The following is a 27,751-nucleotide window of genomic DNA, read 5'->3' on the forward strand; positions in this document are numbered from 1 at the left end:
CTCCTCCTCCTCCTCCTCCTCCTCCTCCTCCTCCTCCTCCTCCTTCTCCTCCTCCTTCTCTTGCTCCCGTGGAAGCAGTCAAGGCAGGAGGTTGGCAAGGTGACCTTCCGAAGCTGAATCTGTACTTCTAAAAATAGAAGCATCCTCCGAGAACCCAGAAGGGGAGGGAAGGCTGTGGATGTTGAGGGCCAGAACCCAAGTCCCCAGAGCATTGCCAGTATAAAACCGTATTAATTAGACACAGGCACCCAAATCCGTAACCTCAGGTGTCTCACAGAAATGGAAACTAAATGAACTGGCTCTTTTGCTCTTCCTAGTTTACACTCTCCTGGGCTTTGAGGAAAAAAAAAAAAAAAAGATTCATAACTTCCGACCTATTTGGATTGGCTGTATATTGCCCAAGGAGATGCCTTCCCCAGCATCCCAGTAGAGGGAATCAGAGCTCCTTGAGACACACTCAAGAAGGGATGGGCCTAAATGGGACCTCAAGGAGCAGACAACAGGGCTCCCTTAAGTCTAAACTTTTCTCGCTGCGTGGGTGCTGTACAGAACTCGGTTTGTCTCCCAGTGTGTCCAGTTATGTGGGAACAGGAGGTCAGAGGCTGCCACTGCCATGCTCATGCATGTCCTTGTCCAGAGTTAATGAGGAGCTAGAAGATTCCATGAGCTGGTGGAACTGCCTGCTACTGATCTACAGTGGTTGCTTGCGTGCAGTACTCTTAAGATACGCATGGCAGTGTGGAATATTGAGACTGGGCTCTGCAGGAGTGTGTGGGAACAGCGTGGCTCATTTGAGAGCTCTGTGTAACGAGGCAAGCACAGAGGCTAGAGCGCAGCCCTGCTGGAAAGCCCACAGGAAGCTGAGTGGGGTTGTGGGCAGAGTCTCTGCGCTTTGCTCAGGTGGTCAGCCCTGTGAGGTGCCTCTTTGCATGGCTTTGTGCTGTGAACTCTTGATTCTCACAAGATTCGCCCAGCCACATGGCACTCTGGGAATGCTGTGTTCTGGGCAATGGGAAGCTATGTGAAGCTGTGCGTGTGGTGGCTTCCTGTGGACGGGCCTCCTCAGTTCTGCCGCCATCTAAAAATGCATTGTGCTTCCATAGGTGTAGAGTGGAGTTTCTGTGTCACGAGCTGAACAAAAGGGAACAGACTGTTCTTTCTAACTCTGCCCGGCAGCTGAGCCTCCCGCACGTGGGCTGAGGACCTTCTGATGCTTCGGTCTGTGCTTTTTTAACAGGACAACGTGGATCTGGGCGAGCTTATGTTTTCACTCTGCTATCTTCCAACGGCTGGGAGGCTAACCATCACCATTATAAAAGCCAGGAACTTGAAAGCGATGGACATAACAGGCGCATCAGGTGGGGCATCCTTCAGTCCGCCTTCCGGTTCTAAGTCAGCACACTGTAAAGTTCCTGTTGTGGTGCCTTGGTTCTGAAACCCAGTGGCCTAGGTTTAATCATTTACCTGCCACCACTGGGTGCCGTGTGACCTTGGACAAGTCAAGTTCTCATCTGTAAAGCAAGAGGAAGATTAGTATCTGGCCCATCAAGTTGTTGTATTAACTGAGTTAATATGTATAAGGCCATAAACGTATATGATATATTAAGATGCTACGTGATATTATTTGAATCCTGAGCCTTTTCTTACCCATAATTGGCTCTCAGCCTACAGTCTGCATGTTTTGCGCTGGTCTGTCTACCCAGTTAAGCCTTCCCTCTGACTTCACTGTCTTGGGCTCATTGAAAATCGGCGACGATTCTGACTCCTTATGAAAGTGAACTATAACTTGTCTTTTTCAGTGAACCAAACATATATACCTTTACATTGTAAACCCTGACCCGAAAATGTCTCAATATGCAAATCATACTATGCACCTTCATACCCGCTTTGGCCAAGTGCTCACTAACGCACAGAACACTGATTCATGATCGCACACGCTCACATGCACACACAGGTACCTGTGTATACGTGTAGCCATAAAAACCAGAGGTCAACCTCTGGTGTCATTCCCCAGGCATCACCCCTATTCAGCCTGACCAGCCCCTCACTACTATCCAGCTAAAAAGGGAGCCCTGTTTCTCTCTGCCTAAGTATATGATCCCTGGCCCCTGACCCCTGACCCCTTCTGGAAGGTACTTCAAGTCAAGAGTTTTGTTTTGGTTTGGTTTTGGTTTTTGGTTTGGTTTTGGTTTGGTTTTTGCTTGCTTAGAAACAGCCTGTAACATAGAATATACCACTATCTTAGAGTAAATGCCATCACTGACTTTGATTTTTGATAAATGTTCTCTCTGAGACCTGAGCTTGTTGGTGAGGCTATGACAGGGCAGCAAACACTAGGGATCCTCTTGTCTCCACTTCCCTTGCTCTGGGATTACAAGTACATGCCACCCTCCATGCCTAGTTGTATATACTATACATGGAAGGTAGGCTCTAACTTAAGTCTTATGCTTGCATGGCAGGCTTGTTACTGACTGGCATTTACCCCAAGATGGTATATTCTACATTCTATCCAGGCTGGTTCCAAGAAGGAAAAAAAAGATACAGCCCCTCTGGCTTAAAGTACCTTCTGGAAGGGGTGAGGGGTCAGGGCAGCATGTGGTTAAGCCGAGAGATGCAGGACTTCCTTTTGAGCTACTTGGCATTGAGAAGCTAGTGGGACCAGAAATGCCTCACCCAGAGCACAGCCAGCCTGGTCAGCTGTTATCTGCCATGGCTATGCTATGAACATCCCCTGTCCTCCCTCTTACTGATTAATGGACAGCTTCTCCTTTCACAAATACACTTCCAGGAGCTCCCAGAGCTTAGGGCCATCCACTCCTGCAGGCTGCCGCATTCCCTAGGAACCTACAGAACTAGCAGCATTCCCCTGCTTACAGGCCCTATCGTTAAGCAAAGACTTCCATGGGTATCTCAGCATCCGGGCACTGATTCCAGTCTTCCACTCCTTGGAAATGTCTGGATCTCCGTTCCTTTCATAGGCAGACAGGTCCTCAATTCTGGTTGGGATGTTTTTTCTAATTTGGTAACAGATGTTTTCACCCTATTTTTAAATTTCATGAATTTTGAGGAGACAGTGTCCTGTGCTCTTTCTTGAATGAATAACTTAATTATTCTAAGTAGTCGCTGCCCACACCACATAAAACATGAGTTAAAAATCTTCAAACTCTAGTCTCCCAACAGGGAAAGGAAGTCTGCCTCCACTGGCCAGGCGCACCCGGTGTCTCCGTTTGCCCTCACAGTGCCCTGTTCTCGTGCCCATGCAGATCCCTACGTGAAAGTCTCACTGATATGTGACGGCCGGCGACTGAAGAAGAGGAAAACATCCACCAAGAGGAACACGCTTAATCCCGTTTACAATGAAGCCATAGTTTTTGACGTCCCTCCTGAGAGCATCGATCAGATCCACTTGTCCATAGCTGTCATGGACTATGACCGGTGAGATGCCAGGAGCTCTTTCTCTGTGCAGTCTTGCTGTTCTTGGGGTAGGACGGGCAGACTAGGGAGGCACGGGACATATACTCAACTGGACACAGGGTGACTGAAGGGGCAGCAGAAGGAAAGCAGCATGACAGATGACAAGGAGTCACATCATGACTACATTTCTCCACTCTCCCTTTCTTTTCTTTCTTCTCCTCTGCCCTCCCACATTTCACCCTTTCCTTCCCACCTCTGCACACTTCCTGGTATCTGTGAGGAGAGCTACAGCCCTACAGGTCTTGTTTCCCATTGAGCAGTCCCGGCTCCTTTAGTGGATGGAAAGCTTCTACCCACAACACAGAATGATTACTTTAGCCACGCCTCCAATGTTTCTAAATATATGACTTCAATCTTTTTTTCCCTTCTTGCACTGTGTTTAATAAAGATCATTTCCATCCACTTAGGTCTGAAAGCAAACATAGAAATGTTCTCTTGAAAATGCTGGAATCCGTATGGATGACAGGGTACATTAAAATGTATAAGATGCTAGACTTTTTAATTAATACAGCGCAGAGGAGATATTTATAGCCTGCATTGTAGCCAATTGTGTATTTAAAGGACAGATTTGAAAAACAGTCATTTTAATATGCAAAGGAAGTACCAGCAGGGAATTATACATGTTAAACCAGTCATTAGACTGAAATGCAGAGTCTCTTTTTAATTAGAAACCTCCCACGTGGTCTGGGCACAATTATAAATGAAAAAAATCAATCTGACTTCTAATATAATCTTACAAATATTATTTGTAGCTAAAAAATTTTTCCATCTACCTCTGAAATGTCAGCACAGCAGTCTCGGTGACCTCGGTGCTTTTCCAGTAGATCCCTACACGAGGCATGCCTTGTCTTCCGACACAGTTGCCCATGAGTGTGACAATCCATGCTGGGCAGGGACCTTGCCCTGTCTCCTCTGGACACACACAACACCATAATGCCAAGTCCCAGGAGGGGATGCTGCCTACCAGCTGTGGAAGGCAAGGCTAGCACTTCCCAAGCTATCACCAAGGTTCCTGCAGCAACAAATCTGATTATGCAATCTGTGCCTCAATTTAATTACCAGTAAACTCACGAATCTGGCCTGGAAAAATCCATGGCAGTATCCACAGGGCCTCTGCATGCATCTGGATTTAATGAGCATTGACTTAAATATCCCAGACATTCCATCCCCACCCCTCCTCCTCCTTCCGACACAAACGGAACGAGTTTCTGCGAGGAAAGAGCTTATCCCAAAGAGTCGAAGGATAGCCCACATCCCTCCAGTTATTTCAAGGGACTATTTTTTGTTCTTAATTGATACGGGAAAAAGTAAAATGACTCAAAGTAGAGACCTACTCACAAAAATGTTTAGGCTATTAGCCCTAAGTTAAAGAAGCTGGTTGGCCGTCAGAGTTGAAGACTCAAGTTGGCTCAACGAACCAAAGCCGAGTGTAGAGAGAAAGGAGTGTGCAGAAGATGGTGGCAGTGGTCTCTCATGGAACACGGAGCAGGAAGACCCAGGCGCCCAAGCTTCTGGACTCCACCGTGCCAGCTTGGTGGGGATTTGAATGGGTGTTACATCACACACTCCTTCTTAAGGTCTTTCTTCCATTTCATTCCATATATCTGGAGGCCAGCTTAGCCTGCAGATCCAGAAGTGGTACCATTAGCACATATCAAGGAGCTCTTTGAGCAATGATTCTCAGGGCCAAGTGAACCCATGTCATTGTTAGAAAAGTTGGCTATAATGTTTTTTAAATTTTATTATAATTTATTCAGATTACATCCTGATTGTTATCCCTCGCTTGTATTTTCCAAATTGGCTATAATACTGTACCCTAGGTCTTTTGCTGTCTAACCTGGACTGTAGCTTTAAATTAGAGATTTTTTTTAAAAAAATAGTCTACTACTTCTCAATTCCCTCCAGGCATTTGAGTTGTTGCTTTTACTCAGTGGTTCTCAACCTTCCTAATGCTGGGACCCTTTAATACAGTTCTTCATGTCTTTTAATTTTTTAATTAATTAATTAAATGTAAATTAATTTAAATTAATTTTCTTTAAATTATAGTTAAGTTCATAACTGATTTTGCTGCTGTTATGGATTGTAATGTAAATATCTGATATGTAGGTTATCTGACATATGACACACACACCCCGAAGGGATCACAGCCCACAGGTTGAGAACCACTGTTTCTATTTCTGCATACCAAAATTTTAAGAAAAAACTGTTGTGGCCCATTTTCACAGTATAGGTCACAATGAGGTCATCGGCGTGTGCCAAGTAGGCAACGAGGCTGAGCGACTGGGCAGAGACCACTGGAGTGAGATGCTGTCATACCCTCGGAAGCCCATCGCGCACTGGCACTCTCTGATGGAGGTGAGACCTCCCCCCACATGTTTCACTCTGTAGGTCACATGCTTTGCAGCTGAAATGCAAAGCTGTTAAACAGGATGACTGTGCCAGGCTCTTCTGTCACCAGCACTGTCCCTGGTGATGCTTCCCAGGGCCATTGGGACTTGCATGAAATCTGAGGTTTGATAGAGTCCCTCACCAGCCTAGGACATTTGGATCAGGAACCAGCCTTCATTTTAATGTCTTTTAAGGGGATCAAGATTCTGACTCCATGTTGACAGCTTTGGGTCGGCATTTGGAGGGCATCTGAGGGAGACAGAGGGAACCCTCAGGTTGAGTAATGCCTCTGGCCCTAGCCTGTGAATCTTATGTTGGTTAGCATCAGGTTCTGGTTTATTTAATAAAAGTAACAAAGTGCGAACAACAATGTGTAGAAAGGAAACTTCTCTCTTCCTTACATACAGCAAATTGAAAGGAACACAGTGTGAGGTGTGGCACCATGGCCAACAGAAGCCTAGACTTCTCCCATCTGATTTCTGAGTCCAAGAACCTCTGCGTCCCTGTTTTGAATGTGGTCAGGAAGGTCACTGGGCCCAGGCCTGTCCAAGGCCTTGTAAGCCATTTTGACCATGTGCAAGGTGCCAGTAAGAGGGACTTGAGCTACTGACCATCCTCATGTCCCTCGGGGTGGAAGGCCATCAGACTCCCAAGCCTCTCCAGCCCATCTCCTAGGTCTGACCATGGACCTCATTATACACATGGTAATGCTAAGCTCAAAACCAGCATACCTTTCATGCCACGGAAATGTGGAGCGAGGGGAGGGTCAAAAGAACTCAGTGCTTTTCCCAGGGCTCTCTTTGAGATCTTCCAAGACACTGCTTCTTACGTGCTATTTAGCCACAGGACTTTGAACGTGTCCACCTTCAGAGGAAGGTAATAAATAGATTCGTTTTATTATGTACCTAACTAGAAGTAGGGTTTTATTAGCAAAGAAGGGAAGAACGCATACCGGCCATCATCCTGCCGCGTTCCCCTCGTCCACTCATGTCCCTGTCGCTTCTCATTCATTCTTCTGTTTGTCTTTGCTTGTTGACCCATTTATTTGGGCATTCTCTCAGCACGAATTTTGACTGAGGGGCATTTCTGAGGATCACGTGGCATGAGGCTACATGAAACACACGTGAAAATGAAAGTCCACTTTTTGTAGCTCTCATAGATAATTTGAAACAGAAGAATGAATTTATGTACTTGCTTACTTATTGGTGGTTCACATGTGTGGAGACGAAAGGACAACTTTTGGGAGCTGGTTTTCTCCTTCTATCAGATGCACCCTGGGGATTGAACTCGGGTTATCAAGCTTGACAACAAGAGCCTTCACCCACGAGCCATCTCACTGGCCCGAGAGTGTGAAATGGAGTGTGAGTCATTAAAGTGCGTAGACATAAACTTTGTGGCTTACAGGATTAGCTGCCTGGACACATGGGAGAAGGGCTCACTGACTTTAGAAGAGACTTGAGCTGCTGGGAATGAGAAGAACACCGGGAAGCAAGCAGGGGTCATTGGCCAAGGGTAGGTGGGTTCCAGGCAGAGGACTGTCCTCTGTTCTCCCAGTGTAGGCAGCTTCTCCCTGCCTGCATCGGCACCCTGAGAGTAAAAGAGGTCACTGTCCAGTGTTGGTAGTGCCTCTGCCCTTGACAGTCAGCTGAGTGTAGTGGGGTAAAGATGCAGGCAACTGGATAGGAGGAAAGACTCCAACCCAGGCCTGAGGACAAGGGCATGCCTCCTTTGAGAGAATGGCACAGAAGGGGGCTCCAAGCATGAAGGGTTCTGGTTATATCCACTGTTAGACTAGAGTCCCCAAACTCGCAGGCTCCTGAGCATATATCTCTACATCTGGCTGTAGAAGACAGACCTCTCTCTTTTGGCATCAAAATTAATCCCTAAGGGAGACCTCAAGACCTGTGAGCCACTCGAAAAAGAGCCAGGGAGCTATGCCTCATTTCCTCGGCTCTTGGCGGATTTCTCAAAGGACCCGTTTGTGGACTTAGTAAATTGCCCACTGGTGAGTGGCAGTGAGAGCCATTGTAATCTACCTCCTGTACTCTTAGAAGTCACTTCTGACTTAAATTCTCCTTTGTGGTCAGAACTTTCAAAAGTCTGTGGCAGGTAAGGGGGCAGGAGTAAGGTCCACAGTGGCTGGGGTGAGCCCTGACCCAAGCAGGACTTTCTCACTGGCCTTGGCAGACAAGAAGCCTTGGTGAGGCAGGGCCACTTTCTAGGTATGGGGGCACCACAAAGCCGGGGTGGGAGGCTCTGTGGAGGCTTCTTCCGCTTTAGAGGGAAGGATCTTGGCTCTGTTTTGGTCCCTGGGGGGTGCTCCTCAAACCCTTAGCTCCCAGCTTTTTGCAAGCCTGTGTTCAGCAGTTATATAAGTAAGAAATAAATGTCTTGAGGGTTAAAGTAATGAAACTTGGGAGTCCTTTGTACAGTGGCTAGAATTACCTCAGCTCATACAATGGCCGCGTCCCAATGGTTGCAGTGGAACTAAGGAAATGAAATGCCTATGTCCCTGATGTGAAAGGCAAGCGAGGCCGCTCCTTCTCTGTGGCCTCTCACCTGTCTTTGAAGTCATGTCTTGAACTCTAGATCCGTCTCCAGAGGGGGAGCGCTGCCTTCTCTTTTAAAAATAAACATGTAGCCGGCAAAATGAGGGCAATGGTACCAGATGAGATTAAAGAAGGCGGGAGGTAGCGGCCGCTTTGGTCAGGCACTGTGTGGATGGAGGCAGTCACAGGCAGTTCAGGGATGTATGTGTGCTGGACTTGGATGGACCTAAGTGCACGCCGCCCTGCAGCCATGTGCTGCCTGAGTTTTCCTCACCTTTGGCTTTTCTCACCTGTCAAGTTGTCATAACTGCCTTTCTCTCAGGGGCAGTTGTAAAGATTAAGGCTTTTAAGGGGGTGAGTGGTTTGAGGTGAGGTTTTATGTAGCCAAGGCTAGGCTTGATGTATAGTGGAGGATGAACTTGAACTTCTAAACCCCCTTGCACCTCATGGGTGGAGACTCCACCACACCAATCTCACCAGTACTGGGGGTTGGACCAGGGTATTTTTACTGATGGGCAAACATCCTATAACTGAGCTGTAACCCAAGTATAGATCAAATTAATCTGTGAAAAATTCCACTCCTTGGCCGGCATCTAACCAGTATGCAATAAAGTTCTCGTTATTGTGTGTCCTCCATTCTGATGGGACTCCGTAACAGAAGGAAATGTCACCTGTGTTGTTTTTCATGGCAGCAGCTGGGAACCCCAGTGAGCGCCTTCCCAGGTTGGAAGAGTGGGTTACTCAGCGGTAGGGTGGACATGGGTATACAGATTTTTGTTTTGTTTTGTTTTAGAGATGGGGTTTCTCTGTGTAGCTGTGGCTATCCCAGAACTCACTCTGTAGACTAGACTGGACTTGAACTCAGAGACCTGGTTGCCTCTGTTTCCCAAGTGCTAGAATTAGAAGCATGCCCCACCACCACCCTTCAGGCAGCTCAAGTATACAGATTTAAGGTCTACTCTCTTTCTCCTTTAACTTAACTGCAAAGAAAACCTGCTATTATGCTCTCTTAAATCAAAAACTGCTGGATCCTGGGCTTCTTAGTGCATGTGTGTGTTTGTACATGTGAACACATATGTATGGAGCACATGGAAGAGTAAACAAGATACACATGAGTTGGGATTTAATGTGAAAGGAGGTTGGCCTGACAGAAACTCCATGCTGCTAGGGGCCAAGGCACTAGGTTATTAATGAACCCCAATTCCTGCAGAGCCCTGGCCATCTACTCAGGGCTGTATCAAACATACCCTGATATTGCCAGGGCATGTAGCAGATGGAGTGTTCAGAACCAATGAGTTCAGAAATCCATTACTCACTCTGGGGCTCAGCGTGGCTTCACTGCTCACCCAAAGGTCAGCCAATGCCTCTCCCTTTACTCTTCATAATGCCATTAATTCGAAAAGCTGTGTAAGTTCACCCAGAGAAGTGTTCCTGGAACTGGGAGGTAAGACTCCCTTCTGTGGGACTGTGGGAGATGATAGAGTGCTAAAGGCTCCCTTATCACAGCCTCTTCCTCTGTGCATCCAAGATAAGATGGTGTTGATCTGGGCATGTCCTCACACCTTCCACACCCTCCTGACGGTCAAGTTGACCTGCATCCAGAGCCTCGGAAATTAACAGGCAGTCGTTCCAGGTTTAGCATGGCTTCCCTGTGAAGTGCTATGTAATGTCTGGATTAAAACTTGGAATTATGGGAAACCAGATGCAGATGCCATTTGGTTAAATCATGCTTTACTTTTCTGAGATGATAATAACAGACAGTTCACTGAGAATATATAGTAAAGTTCTTTTCTTGATTCATAGGATGCAATAATGACCTCATTTATTTAACTATAACATGTATACATATATATATACCAGGGTACTCAGTGTGGATCTGTCCTCTTTCAATGCCTAGCTTTTGTACAGACATGTATGCATCAGGCCAGAAAGGTTTTACGCCAGAACAGCTGGCTGCCGAGATCACCTGATTAAGCCCTTACTTGGGACAATATGATAGCACAGGATATGGTGGAATGACCAGTGTCCTCTTTGTCTTCCTCGGGCTCCATTAAGTTACACATTGAGTGCTGTGAGGAACCTAAAGCAAGCATCCTTTACCAGGCCTTCCCTCAGTGTCTCTTTAAAAACATTGCTAGGTATTTTCTATCCAGTGCTCAACAGCCCACTTGGAGTCTTGAATCTACACATTCCCAGGAGAGAATATCTGATTTCCCAGGCTGAGTCAGAGAAAGGTAGCTAATAACCCACTCCATCAACAGTGTAAGTGGTATAGTTCTCGAAAAAGGTACCAACAAGACCGGGAAACTATAGGAAGATCATAGCTGCTTCCCAAAGGTGCAAGAGACTTAAACGGTCGGGGAGGTTGCTATGCATTGCCAAGGCAGGCAATAGGAACACTTCTCAAGAAAGAATGTTAGTGAAAAGGACACGTGGAACTGTGGGAGCCTGGGCACCATCACAGACCTGTACAGCTGCGTGCCCGCTGCCGCCTTGTCCCTGTAGCTCGTGACAGTCCAGGGGACACTTTTGCACTTAGTTCCTGCTTCAGTCCATCTGATGATAGTTTCCTACATGGGGTAAACCAGAGTCGCTTCTCTTTGCTCCCAGGCTTTCTCCCTCTGGGATTTGGCATGGCTTCACTGCAGACCCAGAGTTAATCTATGAGAAATGCATCTCCACAGTGCTCAGTAAACCTCTCATGATCACTGTGTGGCCTACACTCTGATAGGCCACTGCATGTCCTCGTGGGACTCTGCCTAAGGCCCTCCAGAAGCTCCCTTTCTGATGTTGTATGATTCTTCTACACCTGTGAGTTATCTCCCAGGTGCCAAGGTGTCCCCTGACCATGTAAAGGAAATGTTTGGAGATAAGGCCCATCTCTCTGAGAGACTGAGCGTGGACTGTGCTACCGGCCTTCAGTTTGCATTCCTTCAGTGCATGGGACATGAGTCATAGACAACAAAGGGTCACCCCTGTATACAGAGAGAGTGGGTTAACACCTGATTAGCTTGCAAACAAAGGAGATAGTAACGGAGCCGACTGGGTTCCTTTCGTGAAGCTGCAGAATCTCAATTCAGCAGAATCCACAGTAGAAGTAGGCAGGTGTGGAAGCCACTCTGTAGCAGGTGTTTGAATGGAGCTGGCTCTTCTGAGTTGCTCCAAGCTTTGCTCCTTCTCTACTTACAGGCACATGAACAGACATCATCCCCTCCACCCTTCCCGGTTACTACACAATCACCATGGCTTTGCATTTTGAGGACGACTAAGATGGCATCCAAAACAACTGAGCATCCTTAGGGAAGCACGAGGTGAAGTGGCTGGCTGGGTGCTAGGGCACTTGGTACCTGCTTCCAAAACACAGAGGGAATGCACAGGCATCTCAGTGGCCAGCAGCAGTACCCTGAGTGACAAGGACATTAGCCCTTGAGTTGGCTTTTCTCACCAGCCAGGAAAACATTTCAGTTACGTTTTTGAACAGTGGCATGGCTTGATGCACTATCTGTGGAAATGAAAAAGAGGAAAAGAGAAGGAATTTTTTCGGACAGTAGAAAGAACCTGCATTTGAATTTTTTTTGTAATTTTTTTTGCTTTTTTTTTTTTTTTTTTTTTTTTTTTTTTTTTTTTTTTTTTTTTTTTTTTTTTTTTTTTTTTTTTTTTTTTTAGCGGCAGGATGGAGTGTAGCAGTGTCCATGCACATTGAGGGAGCTCCTGAAGCTGAGCTTACAGTGCTGTGTGGTTAGGATGAAGTCGCCTGTTATAACAACCTGTGCCCGTAGATGTAAAGCTGTCAGAATACGGTTGGGTGGACGGGCACAGTTTTGTTAGGGAAGCGCTACCGGGGTTTCCTGCTGGCAGAAGGATGTGGCAAGTGAAGCCAAGACAGTTGAGACTTTCACAAGCAACTCTTACTTCTTACATTGAACTATCTGCACAGAAAGAGAGGGTGCTAAGTATTTTCTCATTTTCAGAGAAGACACAAAATCAGGAACTTTCTCAAAGGTCTGTAGAGATAGAAGTCAAACAAAACACAGGAGCACTAAAAGCACCCAATAGAGACTTAAAATGTGATGCAGTATCACACACACACACACACACACACCTTTCATAAATTACCCAACCATGGCACCTTCTGCCCATTGGGCTTATGTTCCCATAATTACTACACAGAAGGTGGATGACAATTGACTTGCACTTCTGCTCCCCTCCTCCCACGTCTCCAGAATTCAGAGGAGACTCACTGACACAGGACAAGCTGATTCTTCACAAATGAAATTAATCTTATTTATGTCACTCCTGAAAGAACCACTTTCAGATGCTAAGCTGCTAATCATCTGGGGTACTGCCCCTTGCCTGGGCCAAGAGCCTCGAGCAAAAGTGGAACATCCTGACAGAAGTCATTCTGAGAGGCTGCTGTTTCCAGAAAGGAAGCTTCCTGGAGATGCTCTAATCAAATGCTGCCTCCCACAGGTCACCCGTACCACCTGCTGATAGCCTGGAATTTCTCAACATTTAGAAACTGGACCACAAATGCTGTTCCTAGCTTGTTTAACCATTTCCCCTATTTTATTTGGGCCCCTACCAAGGTGTTATTTGTCCCAAATCAGCCAAAGAAACCTTAAGAGAACAACTCCCCATTTTTTAAGGGGGTAGGGTAGGTTTTTGGTTGCTTTCTTGGGCTATAGAAGGTTATTCTCAATGGCAGTTTGTTATAAGTTATATTGGTCTTAATTAGAGAGAGAACAAGGATGGACTCAGGGATGTCTCTCTTTACCTTTATCTCCCATTCTTAGGTTTGGAGATAGAGGTTGAAAAGAAAGAAGGGGGAATATAGAAATATATAGAGAAGAAAGAACAAGAATTAGATTAGTGAATCTACTCCTCAACATAATGCCTTAATTGTTACTCACAAGGTTTTTTAACTTACTGGTATAGACTTTTGTATAAATGCAAAATAAGTTTAATTTTAGATACAGTGGTATAGAATTCAAATATAAGATTTTTCCAAACATACATATATATATTTCTACTCTAATATACAGTATTGTGCCCATATAACTCAATTATAACGTTTACCTCCAATACTTTGAAAGTGCTATTGCAAGTTGTTTAGGATAAATAAGTTATACAAGTTAATTGTTAGTTGATCAAATCATGGTCATATCAATTACTAGTCTATTTTTATCACAAGAATATACATCTTAGGTACAACAAATAGACATGATTCTATAGATAGATAAGGTCTTCAAAAACCTCAGAGACATACAGAATATGGCATTTTAAAATGTTTTTATTATTTTAAAGAAACACTGACAATGAGACAGTTTAACTCCTGGCCACACCCAGCCTACCTCACAGAGGATGATGAGCATCGAAGAACCTCCTTATGGAGATGGCTTCAACTGTGGCAAACAAACCACTGGGCAAAATGTCCTCATTTCTGCCACAGACAGAATTCTGCCTTAAAAAGGGCAAACTTGGATGCAAGCAGAGTTGACAGCCAAACTCTGCCAAGACAGGGTAAGCAAGTCCTCAATAGTTCCTGCCTCACAAATATGTCTGTTAGATATACTGGGACAGAAGGCTGAAGAAGATGCTCCAGCATTATAGAGTGTCTTGAATGACTGCTCAGGTAGCAAACTGTCTCTGTCATCTTCTCATTTGGAAAGCTACTAACCTGCACTCTCTGTGTACTCAGATAATCAATTTTATTCCTTCTCAAGTCTCTGATAGGGTTGAAGACCAGATAGTTTAGGTTTACAATTAAGCTTAGTTGTTTAGGAGTTAAGATGTTTTTAGGTCTAGAAAGATGTTGTCAGTTGATAACGGCAAGATGTGATGGAGATTGATTTACGTTCCGAATTTTAGACGCACCAAGATAGGAAAGATGTTTTCTTCAAGGCTGCCAAATACAAATAGCCAAAACACTAAGAATGTAACATTTAGATAATTGCTGATTGTTCCATGCATGGTTCTTCTTGCCGTAAGTAGTTTATTGTATATATGTATAATAATATAAATGTATATGTAAGGAATATTTAATAAAAAGACAGAAAGACATTCCACTCTCAGGATACACCAATATTGTTTACAGTTTAGGGGGAAAAAAAACACTATTTTTCTTCTGTTTCTATGTGCTGCTTTCCAGGGGGGTGGGCGTGGGGCGGATTCCATTCATGCATGGAGCTGAGGGGCCTATAGAAAGTTCTCCATACAGCATTGCTCCCTAGTTTGAGGAGGGCACAGCTTCTCAGCTCCCTCATGCACCCATTCTTCTCCACAGCACCCCCTCACAATGCTCCAATCGACTTAGAATGAAAGTGAAAATTGAGCCAGTGAGATGTCGTAAGTTGGGAAAAAGACATTTGCTACCAAGCTTGATGACCGGAGTTTAATCCCTGGGACCCAAACCACAGGGGGGTGACAGGGAGGGCGAGAGAGACCCAGTCCAAACTCCTGCAAATTATCTTCTTACTTCCATATGCATGCTGTCAGGAACAGGCACAGGTGCTCTCTGTATGTGGGACACACACACACACACACACACACACACAACACACACACAACACACACACACACACACAGATATGTAATTTAAATTTGAAAATTACTTTTAATATCAATATCTTTAGTAACTTTATCTTTTATTCAAGTCACGTTTTGTTTTGTTTTTTGTTTTTTGTTTTTTGAGACAGGGTTTCTCTGTGTTAGCCTTGACTGTCCTGGACTCACTTTGTAGTCCAGGTTGGCCTCGAACTCAGAGCCATCTGCCTGCCTCTGCTTCCTGAGTACTGGAATTAAAGGCGTGCACTACCATGCCTGGCTAAGTCACTTTATTTTTAAATAAATCTCAATGGTTTGAGAGTTGGCAATCAGGAATGGTAGGATCACACCTTTTAACCCATTTTAAGTAAAATCCAGGGCATGATATTTGCTAACATTTGCAATTGAGTATCTTAAAGGAGGATTTTCTCAAAACCAAGGAAATCTTCACAAATTGTTGGCAATTACGTGAAGCAGTCTCAACTTTCAGGCACCTGCTGTGCAATGGTGCATCACACTCCAACTGTCCAAAACAAGCCCTGTATGAGACAGGAAACATCAAAGTGGTTTTGCTCTATGTGGCTGAGGGTCTGAGTGGCACCCGCTTAGGAAGGTACCTTAATATTGATAAATAAATGTTCAGGTTGACAGTTGACGAGAGAAAGGTCACAAAACCAATCAGGCAAGTAAATGTCATCCAAAAAGATTAAGATTGGCTACAAATTATAAAATGGGAACATTCTGGATTTTTCTTCCTGTTATTAATGCTTAATGAAGTCTCTGCAGGGGACGTGGAAATTTGGATCCAAAGAAAGCCACATCTGTTTGTGTTTTTCTCTGGGCTTTATCAACATTTTATTTCTGTGATGGTCTGAATATTTGTTTGAAGGAAGGGAGGAAGGAAAGAAAAGAAATCTTGTTAAAATCAGATCCCCAGTTAGGTATCGAAAGGTGGGGAATGATTGAGTGAGGGGGTCTCTGCCCCACCGGCAGAGCTGGGGCCTCACAAAGGAAGCCTACCGCATAAAGGCACAGCAAGGAAGGTGTGGCCATGAAGTCTTAGAGGACAGCCCTTGCCAAACACTGAAGCAACAGAGCCTTCATCTTGGACTTCACAGTCTCCAGAACTGTGGGTGGTAAATTTCCGCAACCCATAGATGATCTAGCCTAAGGTACTTGGCCTGAAAGACCAAGGGACCCTCCTTGCCAAGAAAAGACAGGAATTGCCCTGGATACAGACACATCAGAATTCATCAACATGGTACTGAGCATCATCTGGTTTGCGTCCTTTCTCCAGAAGCTTCTCTGCAGGGGTAATGGGTAAATCTCTTTATAGTGCAATTGACATCCCAGAAGGGGACAAAAGACCTCTTCACTGCAAACTTTAAGGACTTGGGTAGGATCTTGTCTAGAGGATCCTGGCCTATCAGGCTGGGTCACTCTGGTGGTAGAATTGAACTGTGCAAGAGTGCTTCTCTCTCCAAGAACGAGTTGACAACCAAGGCCTCTTGGCTATGGAAGATGACATCACGTAACCCTAAAGCATGAAGTGCAGCCGTAGGAAAGCAGGCCCTCTTTTTGTTCCTTGAGTCTGCAGGGTGACATCACCATACCTGGGTTTCTAGATGAGGAGGCTGTAGAGTTTGATCTTTCAACTGCATTTTAAATCCTGTATTCATAGAAGTTGCAGAATATCCACTTGCAGGTTCTTATGTTACTGTTTATAAGGTGTGGCATCAAGTATCAAGCCAACATGTGTGAATACTGGCTTACCTAGATAGAAATCTCATCAGGACTGAAAAAGAAAGAGATCACGCCTGAGAGAAGCCCTGTACTCTCGGTGTAACCGAGGAAAATCAAACACACCTCTGCTGAGTCTCTGTTTGAGAAGGGCAGACTATGAAGTCCTTACTCATGGCGCACCATCCACATTAGCTCCAGCTTTTTTACTTTTTCCACATAGCAGTGGGCATAAAAGAGTTACTAGCAAAGGCCTTGAGCAACCCTCTCCTTGTTACAGGGGAATCACTCTCAGCTCCAGTTGCTGCTTGAGGGGGAATAATAGGGAAGAAAAGGAGTTTTGACTCACATGGGAGTTTTTGAGGACTACTCTGTCAGGAAGATGTTCCTCTTACTGTTTTAAGCCGATAATTCTCTCAAGCCCCCAAGCACAGATATATAACCTCCTCAGCATTACAGATTCTGGTGGGATTCACGGGTGCCCTGGACACTTGCCCTGATAAGTAAGAGCTCCCTTAGTAGCAGAGCTTGAGCAGGGTGGCTACTAGAAATGACCCTATAAATAGTGTTGGGGTCTCACCACAGTGCTAAATGAGGGAAGACGTCAACAGTCTCCTCCGCTGTAGACCCTGAGTGCAACACCCCTGACCTTCCAGGCCATAGTGGCAAGTCTGTGCTGGGGGTAACCAGCTGCTTTCCGATTAAAACTGAGGCCCACTCCGCCTGACAGAAATCACTATAAGCCAGTTAAGATCCTGTGGCTAAGGATGTCATAGGGTCTAATGAAGAAGCTACAGCCACTCTTTTGTTACATGGCTGGGATGTGCCTCAGAGAATGGTAGAACCATAAGCTCCGTAGGTAAGCACTCTGTAAGATAGGGTAATGTGAACCACTGAACAATAGATCTGGACCAGATTCCAGGCTGCACTCAGGCTCATCCTAGAAGGAATGAGAAGTTGAGCACTAAGCTCTTTCTAACTCTAAACTCATCCATGCTCAGAGAGCAATAAATGGCTACTGTTTTTAGGTTTTAAGTGTTCTAAAGGGATTTGTTTGCTGGGTGGCTACTGGGGTAGGGTGGGGCCATAAGACTCCTTCCATATGGCTGAGGAAACTGGAGAATGAATACACTTTGGATACAGACAAGTGCTAGAGCAGCAACCAGCCGATAGGCATGGAATTGTTTAAATTTGTATTAACATATATTATATAAAATGTAGTGTGTTTCATTGTATTTTAAGACATGCATATAATGTACTTTGAGCACATTCACACTCTCTCCCATTACCCCTCTCCTGTCCCCCACCTGCTCCCACTAATCCTTTCTCTTCCCAACTAGGCCCCTTCCTACTTCTGTTGACTTTTTAAAATGACTCAGTGAGTTTCATTACAGCTGCTTACAGGAGCGTGGGCATCGAGCCAGTGGGTATGCCACTGAATAAAATGCCTCACCCATTAACTAGCCATTAACTGTTTAGGTTTTCTTTGAACTCATTCAAGTCTGATTTGAAATATGAATGTGTAAAACAGATCCATGCAAGCACTACTGTGGTCAAAGCAACAGGATATTGAGAAAATGAAATCACTTAATCAGAGAGAAATCCATGGCCCAATTAGACATCTCGGTGGTGTTTAACAGGAAGGGTGTCATGCCAGCTCTGCCACTCAGCGCTGCTGAGCATGAGCGAGTTACCTGATTTCTCTGAGGATCGGCTCCCTCCCCTGTCAACAGGAGCATCAGCACCAAGCTGTAAACACCTGTTGTGATTCGACAGAAAGGACTGGCAAAAGATCTGGCAATAGAATATGCTCAGCAAGTTTCTGTCCTTTTCCAGCCTAGAAAATCTTGGTTTTCTTCTCCTCCCACCTACTGGTTTCTCGAGACAGTCCCCCCAGATTGACTGGGAGCCCACGACCCCCCAGCCTCAGCCTCCTTAGTGTGGAGATTGACTGTAGGGGTGTGCCAGCACACACACACACACACACACACACACACACACACACACAGCTTAAGATTTTTATTTTCTTTTCCTATGGTGATAGCCAACTTTGGGCCTTGCACATGGCAGCTAGGTGGGTGCTTTGCCTGCTCCACTATGTCCTTCGCCTCAGTGCTAGTCCTCCATGGTGTCACTGTGGTACTCAGATGAGACGTGAAGAGTTACTCCTCTTCCCCCTGCCTCCCTTTTTCTCCCTCCTTTTCCTACCCACCTTTGGAGTTTTCAGTGGTTCACAGAGATTTTGGTGTCGAAAACATAAGCTGTAGCACAATATTGGAACAAGTTCCCCATGACACCTGGATTAGAGCGAGGTATATTTGTTCCTCGCTTGTGCTTGCCTCTGATCCACAGCAAGAAACACATTTGAGCTGAGCATGGTATTGTGTGCCTATAGTCCCATCCCTCAGGAGGCTGAGCTAGCCTTAGCTAATAGCAAGACTTCGCACGTGCGCTCACGCGCGCGCGCATACACACACACACACACACACACACACACACACACACACACTCAAAGAAATAAAGAAACAGAATGAATATATGAGAAAGAAAAGGAAAAAATATATTTGACACTCTAGATACATAATTGTAAAACTTTTTTAAAGGCTTAATAAAAAAAGTGCATGCATGTTCTTTGCATTTTCATTTCAGCTTTAAAGGAATACTTGTCAGAATCATTAAATGAATTTCATATATACAGCAATGGTAAATATTTTCAGTGCAAAAATTGTTGAGTTAAAGGATGCACACATTCAGAGACGCATGTGCAGTTTTGGTCCAGAATGGGTCATTGGTGAGGGAGCTCTGGAATTGAGTCACGGTTGAGTGTGTACATACGGGGCTGGGTATATAGCTTAGTGGTAGCACATGCAGCGCCCTAGTTTTGATGACCAAAATAACAAAACTGCACACATTTTGGGGCCTGTATATTCTAGCCTTTCCTCTGAAAATCCAGAATTCCAGACTTTGCTTCATAGGCACTCAGCAGGAGTCAACATCATCCCTTGGTTTAAAACTCTGAATAGGATGCTGCAGGCTGGTTTTTGTTTCTAAAGTTTCATGAGGGCACGTAAATTGTTTTACCTTTGCTGTGGAGCTGGGTTTACCTGTAGATGCCCAACACCATAGAGACACCAACTGTGTTTGACGTTGAAGAAACATGTTGCAAAGCCAGAGAAGGAAGAAGTGGCAATTTGTACTGACAGTAGGCCCCCACCTGCTATGAGAGCTCTCTCTCCACGTGTCTCCCTCACTCCTGCTGGGGGCCAGGGCCCACACTGAGTGCTGCAGCTACGGGGTGAAAACTAAGTGCTGGCTTTCAGGAGGCAGGGCAGGTAGATGGACAGTAAACTGTTCCCATGTAATACAGTCAATTATATGATTGGTGTTTTCACAGCATGTAAGGGAGCACAGTGGAGGGGGTTCCCATGCCTCCATTGGGAGGGGCCAGTACCCAGACACATGCTGACCCTATTTGACAGGCTTTTGGAAATGGGTAAGAATTCTCCTATTGAACAGAAAGGAGGAGGAAAAGGAGAAATCTGTACATTAAAAGGCACAGAGACGAGAAAGGAAAGGAGCAGCACCTGGGACAGTTCAAATGACTGAACTCCAGGCCACTGGGGGGAGAGGGAGCACAGATGACACCCAGAAGGGGGTGGGATGCCCTTTCTGTCAGAACTTTGGAATGACTTTCAGACGAACGGCAGCATGCTCAAAGTGATATTTTAAAAGGACTGTGATGACCATCTGGAGGAGATGGGCACAGGCTGGAGACAGATGACAGCAGTGGTCAGGATGGGTGTGCTGAGGCCGAAAGGCAGAAGTAGACAGCTCCGGAGGGGGCGAGTCGACTTGGATGGGTTATGAGCTAACAACACATGGAAAGTCAAAGAGAAGGAGGAGTTGGGGATGATAGCCAGATCTCCATATTGGCCAGATGGATGGTCCTGCTGCTTAACCAAGCTACAGAGTAGCAGGGAAGGGGCCTGGAGTAAAGGCTGGGAAAAGGGGGAAGCCACCGATAGGAGAAGGGGAAGATTAAGGAGGTTTGTGTGTTGTACTCACCACCTTCAAAAAGAGGCCCCTCTCAAAGACACATTGAGTTCAAAACAATTACTTAGAGTTTAACCATCACCGTCCTACATGGACGCAGGGAGGGACATACACACACACACACACACACACACACACACACACACACACACACACACAGTGCTCTAACAGTGGCAGGCTGGTTCACTAATTATTATTATTTTTTTCTTTCAATGAAGATGTGCCAATAATCTGCTAACCAACGACTAATTAGGCTCCGGATCCCTTGGCAAGAATTATGAGAGAAAGCTCAGCACTGAGCTGAAAAGCTTTTCATGAACTAAGAGCGCTTGCACTTGGTAGGGATGGCCTGCTTTCTAGTGTTTGATGACTCCAGACTCGGCTGTGGCCTTAGTGTGATGAGAAGGGACCTCAGTTCAGACTGCTAGGGTCCAGCTCTTGCCATAGCTCCCTGAGGAGGACAGGAATGTGGACTAGCAGACAAGACTGTCACAACAAGAAGGTGGTGAAAAAGGATGGTCCCGGGAGAGGTACACCAATTACATTAATAGCACTATACGCAGCAGGTCATGCAAATTAAAGGCCTGAAATCTGCTCAAATAAATTTCTATCTCAATTTAATAATAAATTTAAATTGTTCCATGGCCCGGGGAAGTAGCTGAGTCAGTCAAGACTTGGCCCTCAAAGCATAAAGACTTGTGTTTGGTCCCCAGAGCCCATATTAACAGCCAGGCATGGTGCTGTGTGCTTATAATCCCAATGCCAGGGAATCAAGGCAGGTGGCTTCTTGTTTCTGGCCAGATAGTCTAGCCAGCATGGTGAGCTTCAGGCCAAATGAGAGACTCTTATCTCAAAAAAAAAAAAAGGGTGAAGGTGGCTGACAAACAACACCTGAGGTTGTCCTCTCACCCCCCCCCCACATGCCTATGAATATCTGTGATATAAACATGGCCATGCATGTGCACACATGTACCCACATATATACATGAAACTATTCCTCAGCATCATGTGCTGTCTTTAAACTGCTTGTCATTCTGAGCACAGGTTGGACTGACTACATGAGATTTTTGGTTGCCTAGCATTGAAGAAAGTAGTCTCAAAGGAGTTTCTGGAGACCTCCTGATTGGAGAGAGAGAGAGAGAGAGAGATTTAGAAAGTAAGGAGGTGGAGTCCATGGCTATAGGTAACGCCTTCAGGTGTCCTGACAGAAAGGAGGAAGGTGGAAGATAAGCTGGTAGCTAGAAAAGGATGAAGGGTCGTGAGAGTGGAATGATTTTCCCTTCCAAAAGCAGGAAATGTGAACATTACATAGAGTAAGAAAAGCCCAGCTGGGCGTGGGATTGTTGTGAGTTCGAGGCCAGCCTGGTCTACAAAGCAAGTCCAGGACAGCCAAGGCTAACACGAGAAAAGTCCAAGGGAGAAACTGGGTTGATACAGGAAAAAGAGGGGATACCTGCTGTGTGGTTCTACCTAGAAACTCTGCCCACTTCCTCTCACACTGTATGAAGGATGCCCTGCCCCGCTAACAGGCCCATCATGGTGCCATCTTGCCTCCATGGTATATGCAAATATTACTGTTCCATGAGAAGTGGTAGGAAGTACCCTGGGTGCTTCTTTCAGCCCAGGAGCAAAGAACCCAGCATTATGCAGTGTCCCCTTATGACATCCCCCAGCTACTGGAACTGGGACACTACCTGCCTCCTGTCCCCCAGGGCTTCCTGGTTACCTGGGTTTCCTCTGTATACTTACTACACACTCTAGTGTCACGGAAGCAGCTCTGCCCTCTTCTGTCTAGCCTCGAAAGGGCTTCTTTCCCACTTTGGCCCTACTGGGCCTTTTGCCAGCCTCAAGACCAGCAGTTCTCAACCTGTGTGTCGAATATCTGATAACCCTGCATATCAGATACATACATGACCATTTGTAACAATAGCAACATTACAGTTATAAAATAGCAACTAAATAATTTTATGGTTGGAGGTCACCACAACATGAGCAAAGGGTCCTGGCATTAGGAAGGTGGAGAAACACTGCTCTAGACCCTGTACTTACTTTCTCATCTACCCTCTCTGGATTGTCTAGAATGACCCATCTCTTTTCCCATGCTCTGCTCTGCACTTGAAACTTCACTCCTCGGGTGCATCCCGTACCCTCCCACATCCCGCCCCTAACTCTTGGAAGTCACGGGTTTGTTCATACTCCATCTCTGGCTTCAGCGTCAGCTCCCAACCCAGAAGCTTGTCCCTACTAACTCGTCTCCTCCCAGGTCCGGTTCAAGGCTCACACTTCCATTTATGTTCAGCAAGTCCAGCTGTGAGCAAGCTTTGAGCATTTGTCCTAAAACTCTAAAGGCCCCGTGCTGGTGCCATAGACAACCTCCACCATGCATAAAGCGGCCCTTGTGCCTCTTGGTTTCAGTGAGACAAACCCCAAAGCACTCAGAAAAGAAAAGCAATCAGTCTGAAAAAGAAATGTTTGTAAAAGCCCAGTTCAGTAGGGAGCACAAACACCAGCAGGGAATGGAAGTGCACATAGGTTAGATCTATATTGGCCAGTAAAGACATGAGGAACGTACATAACATAGAAGGAAAGGAAAAGTCACTCAATCCACTAGTCTGCTGATGGAGTAAGACCTTTATCTAGTTTAAGATGTGAATGCTAGCACTTTGAGAAACCAGGAAAAAAAGGCTAAGGAATCTGCTTGGGACTCCAAGTAGATTGGTGAAGGAGAGCACCCTGTCTAATCTCAAATCTCCTATACCACCAAGGAGGCAGCCTCAGGACCACTGCTCAGGACCACTGGGCCACACCTACTGAGACTGCCAGGGAAGCATTTCTGGGGAGTAGAGTTCGCACCCTGCCGCAGAAACTGCCATCAAGCGATACCAAAAGACGAGCTCGACACTGAGAAGAGAAGCTGAGAATATGAGCACGTGGAAGAGGGTCGGTACACAGAGAAGAGGAGAGACAAATCCATGTTGGACCCTGTGACCCACAGTACCTGCTCAGGCTCCCCTGCACATGGCCAGGCCTCCCTTTCCCTGTTGAAGAAGCATCCTAAACACTATGGTTTATAAAGTATGTGTGCCTGGCCGCAGAGGAAGAGGGCCATGTTTCCAGCTGCCACTCGGTGGGCTGCCCTGTGACTGATGACACAGTCTAATACACCATGCTACCCTGTGACAGTTGTGTTTTATCTCCAAACTTGGAAATGTCATGAATGTGTCCAAGAGGCATCAGCGGAACCAGAACTCGAGAGATCAGATTTTTACAGAGAGAACTGAGGATCATTTATAGGCCATGAAAGGTAAATTGTAAGCATCACAGACATATAATGAGAAGAGTTGTCTATAAACTAGTGGATAAAGAACCCAAGTGGGAAAAGAAGGACAGAAAAGCAATGAACTTTTATTAAGAAGCAGAGGCCAGTTCAAAACACTATGGAGGTTCTGCTGCTGAGGTCCTGGGGATTATCTTGGATTGCAAAGGAAATTCCTGCACCCATTCCCGCCATGGTTCCTTCTGTGGAGCTTCTATAAGAATCCACTGTTAGCTGAGCGTGGTGGCGCACACTTTTAATCCCAGCACTCGGGAGGCAGAGGCAGGTGGATCTCTGTGAGTTCAAAGCCAGCCTGGTCTACAAAGCGAGTCTAGGACAGCCAAGGCTACACATAGAAACTCTGTCTCAAAAAACCAAATAAATAAATAAATAAAAAGCCACTGCTATTATTAATCATGAGTATTTAAATCATCTCAAGCAAGCTCATCCAGGGGAATATTAAACATGCATGAATGACCCTGTAGTCCTTGCAGCCCAAGCACTGACCAGAACTAGTGTGGCTTCGGGCATCTCCAGAAGCCAAGGAGATTACAAGTGTTTGCCCTGGACATTTGTTTATACACAGGATGCTGCAGTCTAGCTGTGGTGAAAAAAAAAAAAAAAATGAAACCTTAAATGGTGGTGATCTGCGTAGAAAAGATACTGGAAGAAGTAAAATTAACACAAGCAGAGATGAGGTTCGTCCCATTGGAGGAAAGCTAGCCCGTCTGCAAAAGCAGCAGATGAGAGAGCCTGGCCCACAGCGTGACTAAAGCTGCATGGGGACCAGCTAAAAAAGATCAATACCAATCACGGTTCCTTGTGACGCATGAAGGAACTGTGAGGGCTGCGCATGCAGCTCGGTTGGCAGAGTGCTCGCCTCCTGTACGAAGCCCTGGGTTCCTCAGCAGAAATGTATGAAGCAGCAGGGCACGGTGGCAAATGCCTATAATCCCAGCACTCAAGAGGTGGAGGCAGGAGGCTCAGGAGTTCCAGGATCAACCTGGGTACAAAAAAGGGGGAGGGAGTGAAGAAGAGAGAGAGGGGCTACAAACACAGAGACTGTGACAGAGAAGCAAACTTAACTGTGTGGAGGACCCAAAGGATCCCAAAGCAAGATGCTGCCCTGCCATTGAATAAGGCGTGGAGTCTGCTAAAAGTGGCCAAACTCGCTGCCTCTAGCGGGCACAGAAATCCCCACAGGAGTGAGCATGGATGTGCCGTCAGAGGCAGAGTTGGGTTGGCTTAGTTTCGGCCCAGAAAATGATGAATTCACGATCCAGGTGGTGCCCTGCTTCCACATGTCACGCTGGAGGGCTGAGCCATAATCGGAGGTGATGGTTTGTGGCTGTTTGTGTTCGTTTTGAGAACTGTCCTTTGTTGTTGTTTAGCTGTTGAATTTTACAGTTCTCTATACATTTTGGATATTAGCTCCCTATCCAGGGTATACTTGGTAAAAAGTTTCTTCCATCCTGTGGGCTGTTTGCTCTGCCGATAATTGTGCTGTGCAGAGCTTTTTGATTTCATAAAGTTCCATCTGTTGAACCTTGGGATTGCCTTCTGTGCTGTTGGAGTTCTGCTCACAAAGCTTCCAACACTATCTTGGCTTTCAGATAACAAAAGGAATCATTTTCTATCCAAGAACACAGATAATCTTAGAAAGACGTGGGGCAGTATTTCTCAGAGACGGGTTAGCTCACCTCGTCAACATTAAAACCTGATGTCAGAAAGTAGGGAGCCAACAGAATCCAATAATCCATGATACGATTTGAAGTGAATGACCTTAGGTTGGATATGGGGAAAAAAGAATTTTAAAACAAGTGTCCAGTAAATCACAAATTAAGATGGGAAGCTCAGTTACCTGAAATGTGAGTGAATACACCCTTCACAGAGAATGAGCAGAACGGCCCAGGCCGGTGTTACAGCCTTGTAACATCACTGGTGTCCAAGCAGGTAGGTCAGCAGACCACTTAGAGGTCACCCATGTGAAAGGGCACTACCTCCCTGGGAAGCTGTGCATCTGAGGTTGAAAACTTCTTAAAGAGCCAGTGCGGAGTTGAGCTGAAATTACCCATAAGGGATTATCCAGTAAAGAACAGAGATTCTCAAACTCAGCCACAGCCCTAGTGCAGAGAGCCAGCTAGTTATTCTAGACACACTTCCTGGGTTTGGTTGGTTGGTTGGTTTTTTGTTGGTGGTGGTGGTGTGTGTGTGTGTGTGGGTTTGGGTTTTTTTTTGTTTGTTTGTTTTTGTTTTTGTTTTTTGGTATCTGACAAGTCCTCAACTTGGCTTAGCCATGAGATAGTCGTTGGGTTACTTTCAGTGCAAACAACAGAAATTCTCAGACTCAACAGATTAAGCAAGGAGACAATGTGTTATCTGGCCAACAGCTCTAGAGAGGGGATAAGAGCTGAGGGATTGGAGGTTCAACAGCTAGCGATGACACCAACATCGTGGCCATCTTTCCTTTGTATCAGACAAGTGACATCAGACTTTAGACATTAAGTCCAGAGGAAATGGTAAAGCTATACTTCCTGTAACTCTCACATAGGAACAAAGGAAAACTTCCTCAGGTCCCTGTCAGACTTTCCACTTATATTTCATGGCCATAAATTTGCTGGTTATTGAAACACTGTGGTCCAAAGAGGCCTAACCCTGAAAATGAATTGCCTTCTGTGACACCATTAAAAGCACCTCTCCTTCCCTGGCAAGACCTGTCCAACCTCCTAGCAGGCTCTCCCTGTCCACTCAAAATTTACCCTGGACTAGAGACTCTATCTTGGGATCCCAAAAGGCTCAAGCCGGCATGGGTGCCACACATCAGCAAGTCAAGAACATATTCAAACGCTTCCTATACCAGCAAGTCCCACAGGACCTCTCCAGACAAGAGGTGGTCTGTCTAGAGACCTTTTGATGCCTGTTGCCCCACTACAGCCTGTCATATCTCAGCAGATGGCTGTCAATACTCTTTTCTCTGCTGATAATGGAAGATAAGGAGCTTTTTCTTGAAATCCCCCGCTCTGCCTGTGATTCACCTGGGAAAAGAACCAGCACTATGATGCTAACCTACCTCGTTGGGAATCCAGGCTTTCAACTCTTTGCATCCAGCAATCCCAGCACTGGATACTGGCTTCTCCAGTTTTCATTCAAATGATTTCCTTCCTGTGTAACACTAAGATTCCATAGATACTTGTCAGGAATTTTTTCCAGTCCTACTACGCTCTGTGTTAGCAAATAGTCGGTGCCCATTGTGGGATCCTTGCATCCATGCTAAGGATCTATCTCCCAAAGAGCACATAGTGGGAAGGAGTGGGCAGAAGGTAGGGAGCTCTGCTACCATCACTCTAGTACTCTCTGCTGCCCTCCCCTGGCCATTGATACCAGCGCAAGAACCTCTTGAGGGTTGGTGGATGCATTCTTCCAATACAGAACAGTTCCTTCCAAAGTTCATGCACTGAGGAACAAAAATGTGATCCAATAAGAAGAAAGCTTTCTACTTCCCAAGAGAAAATGGTTTGTATGAGAAGATAGACTGAGTGAGTGGCGTGAATGGATTCATTTTGTAGAGTCTCACCATCCTACTCTCCAACATCCCTGCTCACAGGAGAACACTTGAAATTACCTCCCTCCCCCTTTGAGAGTAGAGTTGGAAGTCCTTGGCTTCCTCTGACCAGTGGCCAGCTAGCTT

The 27,751-nt window shown here is 45.7% G+C and overlaps 1 protein-coding gene across 2 annotated transcripts in view; it reads left to right on the forward strand.

Annotated features, from left to right (window-relative positions):
* Positions 1 to 27,751, forward strand: part of Syt9 (synaptotagmin 9) — a 178,689-nt gene that overhangs the window by 129,313 nt on the left and 21,625 nt on the right. Inside the window, exons 4-6 of one of the 2 annotated variants that reach the window (XR_007830934.1) lie at positions 1,238 to 1,358; positions 3,264 to 3,435; positions 5,705 to 5,829. Coding sequence is in view for 1 of the 2 variants with exons in the window: in XM_051149171.1 (XP_051005128.1) it covers positions 1,238 to 1,358; positions 3,264 to 3,435; positions 5,700 to 5,829 (423 nt within the window). In the remaining variant the exon portion in view is untranslated. Of the gene's footprint in view, positions 1 to 1,237; positions 1,359 to 3,263; positions 3,436 to 5,699; positions 5,830 to 27,751 lie in introns of both variants that reach the window. The other variant, XM_051149171.1, reaches the window with a different exon arrangement.

Source organism: Acomys russatus, chromosome 7 (assembly GCF_903995435.1).
Source record: "Acomys russatus chromosome 7, mAcoRus1.1, whole genome shotgun sequence".
NCBI lineage: Eukaryota > Metazoa > Chordata > Mammalia > Rodentia > Muridae > Acomys > Acomys russatus.